The 17,840-nt window shown below is 41.2% G+C and overlaps 1 protein-coding gene across 1 annotated transcript in view; it reads right to left on the bottom strand.

Moving 5' to 3' along the window:
- The window catches only part of alk (ALK receptor tyrosine kinase), a gene marked incomplete at both ends in the record, with an annotated part of 854,498 nt that overhangs the window by 536,547 nt on the left and 300,111 nt on the right, over window positions 1–17,840 (bottom strand). Inside the window, one exon of the mRNA XM_080751036.1 lies at window positions 13,489–13,599. Within this exon, the coding sequence (XP_080607162.1) occupies window positions 13,489–13,599 (111 nt within the window). The remainder of the gene's footprint in view (window positions 1–13,488; window positions 13,600–17,840) is intronic.

Here is a 17,840-nt window from a genome sequence, read left to right as displayed (position 1 = left end):
TTAAAACATTAACATTTAGAAAATATAAATAATGACTTGATCGGATCGGTGATTGATCGGTATCGGGTGATCAAACTTTTGTGATCGGTGCTCGGTGATCGGTTCCAAAAAACCTGATCGGACCATCCCTAATTATAAGCAAACATTTTCAAACATTCTCTTTTTGAAGTCTACCCAGGCTTTTTGGGAGCACCCCGGGCGAGGTTTTTAAGTTGCCTGATTAAGTATTTAGATATTTGATGTTTGATTTTCCTGTCAACAGCTGGGACCATGGCGCAGCCCACCATGAAGCTGCTGCTGTTCATCACAGCCCTGATCACCATCAGCAACGGTCGCTCATATCCCAGACCATACGACTACGGTCGCTCAGTTCCTGGACCATACGACTACTACGAAGAATACTACATAACAGAACGTCCCAGTTCCACGGGTACAGCCACCGATCTCGTCAGATAAACCTTAACGCATTTAGGCCTAGAATTTTTTAATGCTTTAACTATTGAAAAATAGCAGATCTGCTGTGATTTTTTTTGCAAGTCAAGCGAACATTTATACAAATATTTGCTTCTGGGTGGTCCGTGGAACAACATATTTTGAGATGGGGGTCTACGGCCAAATACATGAAAAGGGGGGTCCTTGACATGAAAAAGGTTTGAGAACCACTGATTTAGAAGAAGGATTTCAAAAATATTAAAAGACTTGAACAAATGTTCACGATTTTTCAAAAAATAGCAAATCTACAAACTTGCAGATATTCTTTAATAGTTAAAGCATATAAAGTGATTCAAATCTAAAGTCACACAGATTTGCTTTCAGGCCTAAACACACAGTATATGTCACTATAGTCGGGCAGAAACCTCTTCTCTCCATATTCTGATGTTTAGTTCTTCCCATAAATTAACGTCCTACTTTATCATACTAAAGTATCAGATCCAAAAGCTTGTATATCTGCTACTTTTGAATTTGAATCCTGAAAAATGTATTTTTAGACACAATAAGCCAGTGATGTATTTATTACTATTTACAATATTTACTACTAGCCCCCATAAATCACATCTGCTCATGAAAGATTGCTGTGCATCTTGGGGCTGGGCTTATTTTGTGTCTAAAAATGCATGTTTAGTTAGCCACTTGTACGCATGCCCTCAAACACTGAAATCAAAATCGCTAAAATGTTAGAAAGCAGTTAATGAAAACATTCTAACACTCATCTTTTCTTTTCTCTAATTACAAACTAAAATATGAACCCTTTTTTGTAAAAAAAAAAACAAAGTTGTCCTTTATAGGCATGGGACGATATGAAAATGTCATATCACGATTATTGTGACAAAAGAAATTGCGATTTACGATATTATCGCGATAATCAAAATCTATTATCCTGGGGCGGAACGTTTGCTAAAAAATAGCAGATCTACAAGCTCACAACGCGTCGCAACGCGATGCGTTGTGAGCTTGTAGATCGACTATTTTTTTGGTAAAGACATTTAGAGAGTGGAAAAACGACTGTATCAAGTACATATATTTAGTACCTTTTACCAATTCTAGAGGGTTTAAGTGGTAACGGACATGCAGCTCGGCAATGGATGGATGGATGGACAAATAAAAAGTGAATTGATCCTAGTGCATGACGGAGGACGATATCCTGATAAATTAAATCTCCACAATACGATTATCGTGAGTGTTTTTTATCACGATAAACGATAATATCGCTTAGCGTCCCATAGTCCTTTAATCCTGGCATCACTATTTTGGGCATGTCATTACAGGTTAAAAACAGAAATGTTCAAAATGTAGAAACTAAAGTAGTAACTATAAGTATGAATTAATTAGGGCTTAAGTGGTTAATAAGTTGAAACTTTGAACGAACATGTCTGATGCCCCGTTAGAACCAATGAAATACATGAATAACGTTTGAAATCATGTTAACTCACTTTAGTTTTTTCTCCATCAGTCCCAGTCATGACCAGGACTGATCCTCGCTGCAGCCTGCCTCGGGAGGCAGGTCCTTGTCAAGATTACACTCTCAACTGGTACTATAACAGTCAGAATCAGGGCTGTGCATATTTCTGGTACGGAGGCTGCGACGGAAATGCCAATCGCTTTAAGACGCAAGACGAATGCAGCAAGACATGCGTTGCATAATAGGTAACCGTAAACCTCCTTTACAATGGCAACACAACCCTTCTTAGTATAGTTTGCTGATCTGCAAGATCACATGTTTTGAGCTTGTTTATCTGATATTTTCGATATTTCTGACGAAAATGTGTAGTATAAAAGGTGGCGTTAAAGTATGTTTTCTTTGCTTCTTTCTACTGGATACACTATAGGAGGAATAAAGTCATATGAACAGGGGTGCGGGGAGGCATTTTATTGTGGGGGAGGGGCAGGGGTTCTCTCACATGCATGTGGGTTCTTGCTCACACAACTTTGGAAGAGATTTTCAGGCATATTCCCCTGTAAACTGCAAATAATAGGTGATATTCTGTCCCCAGCTAGACAAAGGCACACAAAGGCACACCCTGCTGTGCCTTTGTCTAGCTGGGGGCAGAATATCAGGGGAATATGCCTGAAAATCTCTTGAACTGAAAACTTCCAATAATGTGGGTATATGCCCAGTATACTGGTACAACATTGGTCATATAATCTACCAGTATATGTCAGATAATCTCTCTTTTCACCCAGTGAGATCATTTGAGTGCTATAGAGCCTTTGGCCAATGGTTGGGCTTTCATTTATTGGCCTTTTGGCCCCTCTACTACCATATTGCCAAGTTTTGTTAAAAAAATATTTTGGCCAGAACTGCAAAAAAAAGGAAGAATAAAACATACAGAAACAATAATTAATAATAAAATATGTGTCTTACCCATGAATGACTCTCAGCTGAACAATAGCAAGGTACTTTTGACCATGATATGATCACAAAAAACTAACTTTTTCTGTTCATCTTCCTCCACCACTAGGGGGTGCTGCAGCAACCACAGCGCCACCCTTCGAGCGCCACTGCAAGGCAGTCTAACTACCGCAGTAGATGGACAGCTGAAGCTAATGGGGATCAGATTAAAGAATAAAAAGTGCCTTTACACTTTCCACAGTGTGTTTGTCTGTCTGTTTCATGTCTTTGCTGTCGAGGGCAAACCGTCGTAAAAGTTGTAGTTATTTAGTCACAAATTTCATTGGTTCAATATTTATAAAACCCAAAGATATTGAACCGATTTCACTTCGATTTTTTTTTTAAAGATTGCGACAATGTTGTATGACGAAGTAGGACATTCATTTGTGATAAAGAAAAATATTAAAAAAAACATAGCTCCAAGGAGTGATAACGGGGCCAAGGAGGAACATCTTTAAATTAAAAAAGAAAGGGAAGAAGATGGGGGCAAGTGGGAAAGAAGATTAAACAAGAAAACAATGGTGCGTGAGCACAGCAGCAGATGTGAACTGTGTATGATATACTGTACTTATGGAAGTTAGTTAAGGTGCAAGAAAAAACACAACATTTTGCACGAAAATTCCAGGGGGAGATTTTGCAAATGGCAATTGAAGTTTCATGGCTGTAGGTCAAACAGGACATGAGTATACCTTTGCCTTTCAGGCTTGGCCCCTAAAAACTTCCATTCGGTTACATTTGTATACACTCAAGAGTTGCCATTGCATAAATAAGGTTGAGGATTTACTGTAGCAGTGCTATATTGGGAACTCAATTCATTATAAGCTACTATTATATCACTGTTAATACTGCTAGGATAACTGTAAAAAGAATATAACTTCACACAAGCCATGCAGAGTGTAAAATTGCCTGTGAAACTTTTAGTCAAGCTATATCCTCAAATTAAATGTAATAAAACATTTCAAAAAACTTTCAGGTAATTTACATTATTCCCAACTCCGACTAATATTCTGTTAATAAAGACACAAAATATATTTGCTTAACCCTAACCCTTTAAATAAAGGGGTGCTCTGGTGTCACAGTGGTAAAGTAGCACGGGGGTGCCTCAGAATACTTTGATAATATTTGTAATTTATCAATATCACTTATTTAACCACTTGTAGCGTACAGTACATCGTAAAATGGACCTGAGTTGCATGCTTGTTACGTGACCTTTTTCAGCCTACAGTACACCAAGTCTCTTCACCAAAGATAGCAGATCTACAAGCTCACAACATGCCACAACCACCATTTGCGGATTTCCATTCCCATTGAAATGCATTGGCAGAATCCACCCTCATACTGTAGGTAGAATAAAAGTGCCCTTATGGCTTACGAGTCCAGTATTCAAAATGTACTTGAGTAAAAGTATAAAAGTATTGGCACTTAAAGTACCAAAGGTAAAAGTACTCATTATGCAGAATGTTCCATTTCACAAGTTGTTATATGAAAATCCTTTGAAAATAGCAGTTCTACAAGCTCACAACTATAGGGCTATATTTGGATCTGAGACGTATAGTGGAATAGAAAGTACTGAAAATTGTACGTAGTCCACTAAAGTAAAAATCACTTCAAAATTGTAATTAAGTATACATGCTGTGAGGCAGACAGACAAACAGACAGACAGACAGACGGACGGACAGATAAGAGATTCCTGGAATTTCTAGATATGAAGCTGTTTCTCAACTACATGTTGAGAAACCAGGAGGGCAAATTGTCTACGACGAGTGTTTTTAGCGAGGGTTCTGTCAGCATCCCTGTGTTGGCTGATCTGAGTGAACGGGTGGGGTTGTAGGGGTTGATCAGGCTTTGGAGGTAAGGAGGTGCCATACTTTTGCTGCTTTGAATTCTGTGCGGGCAGCAACAGGGAGCCCGGGAAGGGAGCGGACATGAGACATGTGAGAATTTTGGCTGGTTGAAGACCAGTCTTGCCACGGCATTTTGGATCAGTTGGAGAGGTTTAAATCTATACTGTGTAAGTTGCTCAACTGGTGGTCTGTAGCAGTATAGCAAACCGCGGTCGCGTTTGCTTTTTTCGTCCGTTTTTCGCTCGCGGACCGGGCCGTCAGACCACCGCGTCCGCCTCGCCTCGCCGAGACGCTTTCAATGAGGTCTCCCGTGTCCTTCTACGAGCAGCGGTTGGGGAGTTACATGCTAGACTCCTCCAGTGTAAACACTGCAGTGTACTTCCTGAAGGCGTGTTTCCTAAACCCACCAGAGAGCCCGGCAGTGTATGTTCTGCGCTGTGATTGGCCGGCAGTGTATAACCCTCGCTGTGATTGGCCGGTAGTGTGATGACGCAATATTTCCGCGAAAACCGGTCCCGGGCAGGGATCATAGAAAACATATAAAGAGAAGGCTTTAGAAGCTGAAAATAACGGAGTGGGGGTTCTAAAACTTTAGCGATTTAACAGCTAGGACCATTTTAAGATTTGTTTTATAAAAAAAGTTACATGGTATAACTTTAAGTGCACATGCTGGGAGGCCAGTGAGGAGAGAGTTACAGTAGTCTCATATCAAGTTTTGTTATGACTGATGTCTGAGGGGCTTGGCTGACTCCAGGGTGAGGAAGGGTCTGATCCTACAGATGTTATAGAGTGTGAAGCTACAGGACCGGGTGACTGATGCAATGTGTCCCTTGAATGAGAGCTGGCTGTCCAGGACCACACCAAGGTTCTTAGCTGTTGGAACCGAAGTAACCAATGCGTTGTCTATGGAGATAGTGAGATGCATGGGGCAAGACTTAGCTGGGAAGAAGAGAAGCTCCGTCTTGTCTGGCTCCAGCTTGAGGTGGTGGTTACTTGATAACCAAACTTGTGGACATTCATAATCAATCCTGCACATTATTTGACAACGTACCTTGTACTACTTCAAAGTAATAATGCACTTTTTATACAATTCACTTTAGTATAAATGCAGTGTTATTATTGCAGTACTACACAAGTAAACATGTTTTAGTCTTAGCCTATATACAGTAGATATACTTTGTACCCGTTTCGTAACTGTACTGTGTTTTTGTATTTACGTATTACAGTATGCTCTGTTTCCCTGTGTAATGTAGTGTAAATGTACTCCACTGTATGTTCAAATGTATTTGATATTTTATTTTGATATACTTTTTCATTTTTACATTAGAATGCTTGCATTAGTATTTTTTAAAAGCATTTAAAAGCATATAGGCTACTTTAAATGTAAAGTTTGTGGGACGTGTCATAGAGGGAAAGGAGCGGGGGGAAGCATATAGTGATCAAAGTTATAAAACTATTATTGCATGTGCTTGTGCAATACATCTCAATTCTATGTAGTCCTTTTTCGACACATCTTCAAACATCCATTGTCAACTAATTCCAGCTCTCCCATTGCCTGAGGGAAGATCAAAACAGCACAAAGCCAAATAAAAGTGATAAAAAAAAGGGTTCAATAGAGTTTCAGTTGCGCAGCCAAATGGGTCATTGGTATATCAGTGATATGTTGCGCTAACTGTATATCTGTTCATGAGATAACTGTAATTATGAAAGCTAAATAAATAAATCAATGTGTCAAAAATGTAGTTACTGCACTTTGTAGGGCAGACAAGCTTTGGTAAGGTTGGGGTTGGGTATGGGGGGAGCTGTCTCTCCTCTTATAAAGGAGGAAGGAGACTCATGGGTTACAGACTCTCTGCACAACAGGAGGGCTGACACTGGAGCTGACTGCTGCATCTAGAGGGGTACTAGAAGTCACAGCATTCCCAAAGGATTGTGAACTGTAAGTTATGACAAAGATGATCTCTTATGCTTTTGCCATTTTAATGTAGAATAGCAAACTGGGTCCATTTGGGGTAATCTGTTACCCCAAATGGACCCAGTGGCAATGGCCATTGCTATTTAAAAATGGGGGTTAAATGGTAACCTATTTTTGTCTATTTATCCCCATTTCTTTCTGAAATTACATGTCTGCCTGTAGCCTCATCATGTTTGTGAGTCCTCAGTCAGCACCAATCTGATTGTTTCCACCTACACTGGGAGGATAATTAATTGTATTGCTTAATTGTACAAAATCGTACATAAAACCCCATGCTAGGTTGTTAGGTTTCAAACGTAACGAGCTAGAACAGGGTTTTATGTGCGATGTCGTATGCTTTAGGCCACGGACCTCCATAACCCCAATTAGTGTAGCTCTTCAGTTTTACAGACCTGTTCGGGTCCCTTTGGTTCCTAATTTTGTCTGTCAGTGTCCTGAATATAGGTTTTCCTGAAATGACTATTTCACTTTCAAACATGTCTGCGATCATTTTAACATCTATCAGGCTTTTAGTGAGCATCCCAGACCTTTTTTTAAGTTGCTTGATTCAGTATTTAGAGATTTGATATTCATTTTTTTAATCAGACATTGGGATTAGATATTCCTGTCAACAGCTGGGACCATGGCGCACCCCACCATGAAGCTGCTGCTGTTCATCACAGCCCTGATCACCATCAGCAACGGTGCCTCAGTGCCCTCAGTCCGCTACCCAGCTACAGCAGGTACAATTTATAATTGACCATTTAGGTATTTAGCAGACGCTCTAATCCAGAGCGTCTTATAGGGCTCGAACACACCGTACGATAGTGCGTGGTCGGCGAGTCATCAGACAGACGTTCTTTCAGTGATCACATGCTGTCTGCTCTCATTTAACACAGATCTTCTCAGGGTGCGCAACCTCTTTCATACTGATGTCCAGTTAGCGATGGAGACAAATATCAATTGCTAGATATCTAGAAACCTCGGCAAGCAAAGCCCGATTGTTTTTGTCGGCAAGCGCCAAAAATGGTCAGCGACAGCATAATCGGCTCAAAAACTCGGGCAGTGTGTTCGAGCCCTTACAAAAGGTACTGCAGACGTCCCGGGGCTTCAGCCACAGATCTGGTCGGATAAGCCTTAAAACACATCTCCATATTCTAACGTTTTATGTTTTTCGCCATACTTGATCACTAGACTAACTAGAGTGTCACACCAAAGCATCAAAAGTAGCAGATCCACAAGCTCCTAGATCTGCTACTTTGGCTTCTTGTGAGCGAGTGAGTGAGTGGTGCAGCACATGTATATGGTATACACTGCTTGTCGGTCGTTGTTACTAGTTACTAGCTAGTTAGCTATGGATCTATTTGGAATATATTTTTCAAGAAGAAGAATTAAGGCAAGAGATGACACTGCTTCACGAAAAAAAACAATGCTTGTACATTATGTTTCCTCTGTTTTCAGGACACGAGCTGCCAATGGAACTCGTGTTCATCATCGACAGCTCGGAGAGCATTGGCATTGAAAACTTTGAAACGGTCAAGAAATGTGTCGCAGAGTTAGTCGAACAATTCACGATTGGACCCAGTGACACCAGGATAGCACTGGTTCAGTACAGCTCCAGCGTTCGGTTGGAGTTCAACTTGAATCGCTACAGCACCAAGCAACGGATCATTGATCACATCAAGGCAATGCGCTATATTCGTTCAAGCAGCAACACTGGCACTGCCATCAGGATGGCCACTCGGCAGGTTTTCTCCGACACCCGGGATGGAGTCAGGAAAGTAGCGCTCGTCATCGTGGATGGACAACCGCATCCACGAGACAATCTCGAGGAAGCCGTGTGGGAGGCTCATGACGCCAACATTGACATGTACACCATGGGGATTCAACCAGGAACTAAGATCATGCAAAGCCTCAAACTCGTTGCCTCTTACCCCGACATTGAAGACAAAATTAGTCTTTTATCAGGTAATTTATCTTTTGTCAGTTTTGTAAATTAAAAATAATAATAATATGGAAAAAATTGCTTTTGCACAGTATGTGGCTTATATGAAATTCTTTTCAGCACTGGAAGCGACGATGAAAGGCTCGTCTGAGGGTGACCTAGAGAGACTGGAGGAAATGGAAGGTTCGTCTGAGGACGACCTAGAGACACTCGAGGAAGTCGGAGAAATCTGTCCGGAGCCTCCAGGTGAGCAGCAGTATACGATTCCAATCCAATAATATTTAACTAACCCTGGCATCATTATTTTAACAAAAATGATCAAAATTCACACCCACCAGTTCATTAAGTATGCCTGGTTGTCAGGTGTGGCTGAAGTTAGCCACACCCACAGTGTTGGGTGTATGGTAAAAGGGGAGGGGATGATAATATTATGTCATTAACTCAGTGTTTTTCAGTTGGGCCTTTTGACTCAGAGGCTTTCAGCTTTCAGGAAGTAACCAAAAATACACAGGGTGGCCAAATAAGCACATTACAATCCCACCTGTTGGTCTATTAGAGTAATGTTAACTTCATAGACACATTCAAAACCGAAAAAGTACAAAACTATGGCACCTCTTTAACCAACATGTCTGATGCTCAGTTAAAACATAACTCACTTTAGTTTTTCTCCATCAGTCCCGGTCATGATCAGGACTAATCCTCGCTGCAGCCTGCCTAGGAAGGCAGGTCGTTGTCAAGATTACACTCTCAACTGGTACTATAACAGTGAGAAGCAGGCCTGTCTCCATTTCTGGTACGGAGGCTGCGACGGAAATGCCAATCGCTTCAAGACGCAAGAGGATTGCGGAAATGCATGCCCTCTAACCAGAACAGGTAAAACCTCTTAATCCTTGACCACAGAACTGCTTTTCCATAGATTTCTTGGTTCATAACGAAACTCCCTGTATAAATAAACCACAACCATTTAACACGATTTTCTATAAAGTATAATATATATATACCAGTAAGACGCCTAAGGGCGAGGTTGCGCCATTTCTTGGTCATCTGGCCAGTGATGTACTGTATATCGGACCAGTTACCCATATATGGAGACCCCTGATACCCATATACTGTATGGAGATCCATGCATATGGAGATTATGCTGTGAGACCCCAAACATGCTTACTCAGTTATTCGTTATGTGAAAGTCCTATGTCATCTATGACATCTGACATCATACATACAATCCCTTCTATGCTAATATATGGAAATCCCTGTCTGTAGAACCAGCCACACAGATATGGGCTGCCATGGCCACCTGTCTTGGCCCTATATATACTGTATGGATTCTGTTAGTGTAGTATGTGGCCGAAGTGGCCTCCATATATGGTCATTCCCATATGAAGTCCTGTTAGATATGGGCTTAATATTGATGACATCACAGATCTCCATATAAGGGCATAAAAGGGATTCTGTCAAGTGTGGTTCCCCTGACATCTCAATGATGTCAGAGGGTGATGTCAGAGGCTTTACACAGTATGTGGCTTGCATGAAATTATTTTCAGCACTGGAAGAAGTCAGAGAAATCTGTCCAGAGCCTCCAGGTGTATATTAGGGCTTAAGTGGTTAATAAGTTGAAACTTTGCACCAACTTGTCTGATGCTCAGTTAAATCCAATGAAACACATGAATAAGTAATGTTTGAAAGCATGTAACTCACTTTAGATTTTTTTCCATCAGTCCCTCTCTGCAGCCTGCCTAGGGAGGCAGGTCGTTGTCAAGATTACACTCTCAACTGGTACTATAACAGTGAGAAGCAGGCCTGTCTCCATTTCTGGTACGGAGGCTGCGATGGAAATGCCAATCGCTTCAAGACGCAAGAGGCATGCGGAAATGCATGCCCTCTAACCACAACTGGTAAACCTCTTGATCCTTGACCACAGAACTGCTTTTCCATGGACAACAAAACTCCCTGTATAAATAGGCCACAGCCATTTAACAAGATCTTCTATAAAGTATATATAGGCCTACTGTATAATATATAATATGGCTTAAAAGTACCACTTTAATTTTTTACAACATATCTTCATATAAATTGGCCTTACCAAGGCTCTGCCTATTTAGTATAGTCATCAATGTGTTACATATTATCACGGTCCGGTCCTCAGGACCGTGGACTTTGTCTGTGTTTCTTAGTTTTGGTACTTAACTTTTAACTGTAATGTTTTTGGTCTTCTAGTTCTGTATAGTGTGTTGCCTTGGTGTTCTGTATTTTGTTTTGTAGTATTGTGTTCCTCGTTTCCTAGTTACAGTTTGAGTTTTACTTTACACCTGTGTATCTTATTTTGTATTATCACTTTTCCACTGTGTTTGTCTGTGATTTCATATGCAAGCTAAGCTAAAGCTAAAAGGATTACTTTACAGGAAATTAGCCACAAACTCTATGTTTATAAAACCCAAACATATTTAACCGATTTCACTTAAAGTAGATTTGTTTTCCCCCCAGACGGAAGAGCATGATGGCAAAATGAAAAAGCACATGCAAAATGAAAAGGTGCGTTCACTGTATTGCCATGCTGTTGTCTAACATCCGGTTCTAGATTACGTCCGGTACCACGGTAAAATATTTGACTTTGAACCGCATCCCGTTTACCATCACCGGTTCTGACTGCCGGGCTACCGTACCATCGCTCCCCGTTTGCTGTCCTACTCCCGTCCACTAAAATGACTTCCGGTTTACCGTTTGCCTGAGCCCATATAGGTTTGAAGTGCTCATGCGTCCTATAGTTGCGCTTCCTTTGGGCTTGTTTTCATAGACCTGGTTGCTTATTTCTCTCTGCGAATCTGGCAACACTGGTGGCGGTGACTAATACACTGTGACATTTGGGTTTTATTGAGGCAGCAGCTTGCAGCTGCTCTGGTGGACCTGCAGGTCCTCTTACATTTATGACCTGATTTATGTGGCCATGAGGAGACGCAGCAGCGTACATTATAGAGTGTTATGGATGCTTGTTGATGACGTTAGACTGTGCACTACAGCAAGCTAGCTTGTTTTAGCTATTCCTAACTGTTATAACTGTGTTATGCAGTGTTGATTTTGTCGACTAAAACTATGATGAAAAATGTTTGTCGACTGCGTTTTTTTCACTGACGAAAACTAAATAAAAACAAAATAAAAACTAAGCTGTGATGTCTAAGACTAAGACTAAATATATTGACAATTTCGTCAACAAAATAAAAACTAGACTAAAACGTTAGAGGGACTAGTGCTGAAGAGAGTCATGTTTGGAGCAACCAAACAGTTTGAGAGCAACCAAACAGTTTGGTTGCTCTCAGGTGTTGCGTGCTGAAAATAGCCGATCTACAAGCTCACAACGCGTCGCAGCGTTGTGAGCATGTAAAATAAGTCATTACGATGCCATCAAGGCCTGTCAAAATATATTTTAGTTGACTTAATCAAAATGTAGATTTAGTCGCCTAAAATCTCATGATTAGTCGACTAAACTTTACTAAAACTAAAAAAGTTTGGTGCACGGTGGTGCAGTAGTTAGCACTTCGCCTCACAGCTAGAAGGTCCTGGGTTCGATTCAGGTGACTAAATTATGACTAAAACTAAATGACATTTTATTCAAAAGACTATGAGTGAGTGAGTGAGTGAGTGAGTGAGTGAGTGAGTGAGTGAGTGAGCGACCCCACAAAGAAATCCCCAATTACACCACTGTATACAAATCAATAATGCATTATTGATATGCATTATTTTGCAGTAATATTGATATGCATTATTATGAGAGTGTACGAATGGTTCCAACTTTCGAACCGTTATACACTGAGTTATAGACCCGTAACTCCTCAAGGACCCCAGTTTCAGAACCACTGATCTAAACAATCAGACTCTTCTTACACAGTTAGCCAGTAGTAAATGTGGTGCACCCACCCACCCACACGCACGCACACACCCGGCAGAGGAAACTGAAGGCACCTGCAACCTGCTCATCGGGAGCAGTTAGAGCAGTTCAATGTCTTGCTCAAGGACAACTTCGACACGTACATACAGTACATATTCAATTGGGAGTCCACGTCATGAAAAAGTATGAGAAACAGTGCTCTGTCAGACTCGTACAACGGTGTTGCACACCGACCTACAAGCTCACAAGTTGGGAGTTTGTCAGCTATCAGCTTATCAACTTTTTAAAAAGAAATTTGACACACGGGCTCTCGCACAGAATAAAGAGACCACTGGTAGCTGGCCAGAGGACAGAATGAGACATGAGATCTTTATGTCCGCTGACGCGGCGCTGTCGCCAGGTGCCGTGGCCTATCAGGCATTGGGGGTGTTCTCCCATGCAGGGCCTGCGGAGCGCCGCCCGGGGCTGCCAGTCTGTCTGAGGGAGTGTGACAACCAGGGACGTGCTGGGCCCCTGATTCAGCCCGGGGAAAAAAGAGTTGGAGAGGCCCTTATTGCACGCTATAGAGAGAGATCTCTCTGTAGCGCTGCTGCTACTAAAAGATTTTCCATTTCAGATCATGACAAGTGACAAGCCAGTGGGCCAATTACATGAGTTATATTTCGTTGTTGTCGGGTGGAAACCTTGATTTAAACTAGTGAAAACAGCCGATCTACAAGCACGGTGCGAGGCGTTGTGTGCTTGTAGATCTGCTGTTTTCACTACTTTTGTGCAACAGCCTTGTATGATGAAGCACGGCTTTGCTTAGTGAAAAAATTTACAAATTTGAAACTTGGAGATACGAGGTTTCTGCCCGACAGTGACGATTTTATTTTATTTTTTTCCTAATGGCCGGCCTGGACCGGCCGGTTCGGGAGTTGTCCCGCTTTTCCCAATGGCCAGCACGTCCCTGGTGAAAACGTTGCAACTCACCTGACAAGGGCGCCACGTCCTTGGGGAAGCTCAGCTCGTCCTCGGCCACCCAGGAGAAGTTCCAATAGCCTCTTGGAAGTCCGGGAGAGCGCCTTCCTGCCAGCTGGTCACCTGCAACAGGGGGGAAAAGAAGAACCCAAACGAAACCTGTTAATTCTCAATCTCACCTTGTTCCAATCTCGCATGGGGGCAGGGGCGTCACAAGGGGGGGGGAGTTGTGAAAATTGTGTGCAAATCTTTGAATATATGTATTTTTCAAGCGAAACATTTGTAACTCAAAGCTCAGAGCTCCACTGACATAGAAACATAGGTTTTTCAAAAAACCTTAGAACGATTGACTAGAAGGAAGACTTGCGCGGTGCCGCGCTGTGAGCTTGTATATCTGCTATTTTTCAATAGTTAAAGCACAAAATAATGCGCAATCATGCGTTCCCAGTCTAAAAGGGTTAAACCCCCTCCCCCTATGAAGAACATTCATGGGGGGCTCGCAGTGAATCCTTGTACCCAGGGCCCCGAATTTGATGCGACACCCCTGGACATGGGGCGGGAGGCATGTGTCAGGAACGCTTGTCGCAGGGTGGTAAAGGTGTTTAATTGAGTAATGGTTGTTCCCAGCTGTGTTCATTTGTGCAGGTCAATTTGTAATTGATTTCGTGCATCCACTCACTGTGGATCCCTTTGTTTGGCAGTGCCACCGATCCCTGGCACTCATGCTGTATACTGGACCTTACTTGAATTTAAGGCTGTCACGATTAATTTGACAATTTAATTGTCACTCATTGCATTTAACAATTTAATTGTGTGTTTGGCATTGAATATTGGAATACATGAATAAACATTTTCTTTTTGGCATGCACTTGAACCCAAGCATCCCTTACAACGTGTCACAACGTGACAAGGGTGGAGGGAACCTCATTAGCTTTTAGGTTGTTAAAAAGGTTTGAAAATACACATGAATCCAACATTCTAATGAAAAAAGATAATTTGTTAACAAACAAAAAACATGAATTTACTCAACACTGATGATGGTGCTGTCAAACAAGTCTATGAAGCTAGACCATTATGAAGATCTATGAAAAAGTTTCATCTGCGACACAATTACATACAATATGCAGTGGGGGTCCCTGCTTCGTCACTCTCTAAGCTAAGGGGGTCATTGGTCATATTTTTATTTTTTTTGAAATTTTACCACAACAGAATTATGACACAGTCAGTTTTGACAGTGTTTGTATCGCTTCACTGGCAAACAATATCTCTGTGTCCACAAATCACTTATTGACCCACAACACCCAAACCAAACACAAAATGACTTGAATGATTTTTTTTTATTTAGTTTGTCGGTGAAAAAAGGCAGTTGATGGAAATCTTTCTACCAAATCAACACTGATACAGTCACCCTCTGGTGGGCACTTGTGTGGACATTCAGATAGACTCACTAAATAGTTTTGCACTGGCTACTGCTACTTTCCCGGGTCAACTAATACATGATGTTCTATTCTATCCTGTCGGAATCTGCTTTGTTTGAGTTTGTTTACAGACTAAAGGGCTCCTCCAGACCATCCTCGAGCTATAATGTAAGTCAATGAGGATCATATTTCAAATGATAAGGTAACTACACAACCCAAACCTCTATACAAAAGTGGTCTTGCCCTTTAACACACAGAAGCATAACGCCATACTGTGGATACAGCAGATCAATTGCCATACAAACTCCAGTGGCGAAGAAGACAATAATGCAGGAATAGTGAAGGAAAAGTTTTTAGAAAGTCCCAAGGACCCATAAGAACTGGTTATTGGATATCAATATGGCCTGCATAATTACCTAACGACAGGTTTCTGTGATTCCCTGTGACTCCCTCTTCACCTTCTAAACACTGTAACTCATTAATATGCGATCGAACTGAAGTCTGACGCCGTAAAGAAGACATGACTTTCTCTCTCTCGGATAATTAGTACAAAGTCATAGCCCAATACACTAGTGCCCTGCATAAATCCTGTAATCATTAAAAAAAGGCCTTCCATAATTGGGACATTTTTACCACCTCAGTCAAAACTCCCACACAACAGCAGGGAGCAACCGCTCAACTGGGCTTCAAGGAAAGGTATAATAGAATGGTCTCTGTTAGGGCATTCACGAATAGTGATTTTTAGTATTCAAATTATTCTACCCCAAAGTATTCGAATAGTCGAATATTCGACAGCAGGGTTTCCTGCAGCACTTTACAGGCCAGGCGCCCCGCCCGGCCTGAAAAACCCCCCGCCCCCCCAAGGGTATTAAAAAAAAAAAAAAAAAAATCAAAAACATTTTTTTTTTTCAAAAAACTTTTTGGACCTCCAACAATGTACTAGGCATGATCGCGATCGCGAAATTGCATGTTTAACCCCCATACCAACCCTATCTTTCAAACATGGCAGCCATGTTTGTTTACATTTGAAGAAAACATAAGGGCTGGTATCTCCTGAATGCCTGAACGGATTTCCAAGCGGATTTTTTTGTTTGAAAGCTGTGAAAAGCGTGTACATGCATAGTGCATCATCTGTGCACGAATTGTGGGCACATTCATGTGTTTTTTATAGGGCAAAAATAAGAATTAATATTAAAAATTAAGTGAATTAATTACTCGAATTAATTAATTAATTATCAAAAAATTTCGGCGCACGCGCGATCCCCCCCTGGTCAAGACTTTTTCCTGCAGGAAACCCTGGACAGGACTGGCCAAACTATCAATTATTAAGTAAGCAAGAGGCGAACATTGTGAAAATAGCCGATCTACATGCTCACAACGCCTCGCGTTGCGAGGCGTTGTGAGCATGTAGATCTGCTATTTTCACAATATTTATCTGCGGAACCGAGTCACATTAAATGTAATGCCTACAATTCCAAGTGCTTGTCAGGGTGGGGGTCCCCAGTTCAAATATGTTTATTTTGAGGGTCACAGCCTAAAAGCATTGACAACTCATTCTTATGACTTCCTATCTAGCCAAGCTTTATAAACTATATATTTCTTTAAAGAGAAAACAATAAAAATAATAAGCGAATATTCGACTTCGGTGAACAACGTCGAATAGTGACTTTGGTATTCGAATATTCGAATATTTGGTGAATGCCCTAGTCTCTGTCAGGTGGAAACCTTATACTCCAAAACTGTTACTTTTCAGGATTCAAATAAAAGAAATGGCAAAAGTAGCAGATTGACAAGCTCAAAACGCGCCACGTTTCGAGCTTGTGGATCTGCTACGTTTGATGCTTTTGAGTGACGCTGTTGATCAAGGAGAGGATTCATTTAATGAAAAATAAAATAAAATAAATACAGAAATTAAAATAAGATACGTTTCTGTAGTATACTGTAACAGTAGACTTCACATTTTTTCACCACACCCAGGGGAATGATCTGGGGTCCCTAAAGTCCATTCATCTGCAGTACATGTCACACGTGTAATTTTACAGTACATGACACACGTGTTCAAAAACCTTTTTTTTGTTCATATTTCTATTTTCAAAAATAGCAAAAATAAGGTTTAAGTGGTTAGGATTTTTACCACAGTATTTGTCTGAAACGACATCTGGACATAACTCACAAAGTGGAAATAGAACCAAATGGACCCGTAAAGGGTCACTCAGGATTTCACCAGTGTGGTGTACAGTTATCAGAAGGACACAAGGCCTTGTCCCCGGAGAACGGTTTGACTTCTCCAGCATCTATTAATGGCGTGTCTGTTTTTATCACCTATAGAGGCTTTACCGTCTGCTACAGTCTAATGGAATTGTCTTATCAGCTCTCACATACGTCCGTGATGTACATGAGCCCTCATCCCAAACCACATTACATCCACAGGAAGACAATGTAGTGGGTCACCGACCGCCCCTCACCCGTAACACACTGCACCTGATGCACCATAAACCAGAGGTGGATCTACAAGCTCACCTCTGAGCTTGCCTCTGAGATGCAGTGGAGCAGAAGTAAAAGTATTGAACATTTTAAATACTCTAGTAAAGAGAAAGTACTAGGGGTGTAACGATACATTTTAATAGCGATTCGATACATATCACGATACATGGTTGACGATACGATACATGGACGATATTGGTTAATTCATGGAAATACGATACGATTCGATTCAATGATTTAAAATCGATATAGTAACTATTTAGCAAAGAAATGTAATCTGTGTGAAAGGTGTGGATAGTGCAGGTTTTTAAGGGAAACATGTATTATTATGGATATAAATAAGTAAACACTCGATTATCTGTCAAATACATGGACATTGTATATTGACAAACCTGCACCTTCACATGAACCCAGAGATTACACACATTTATCCATAGACCAGTGTAGCTATATGGAAAGGAA

This window comes from Nannobrachium achirus (genome assembly GCF_963921795.1).
Source record: "Nannobrachium achirus genome assembly, chromosome: 20".
NCBI lineage: Eukaryota > Metazoa > Chordata > Actinopteri > Myctophiformes > Myctophidae > Nannobrachium > Nannobrachium achirus.
This window is presented reverse-complemented; position numbering and strand designations above follow the sequence as displayed.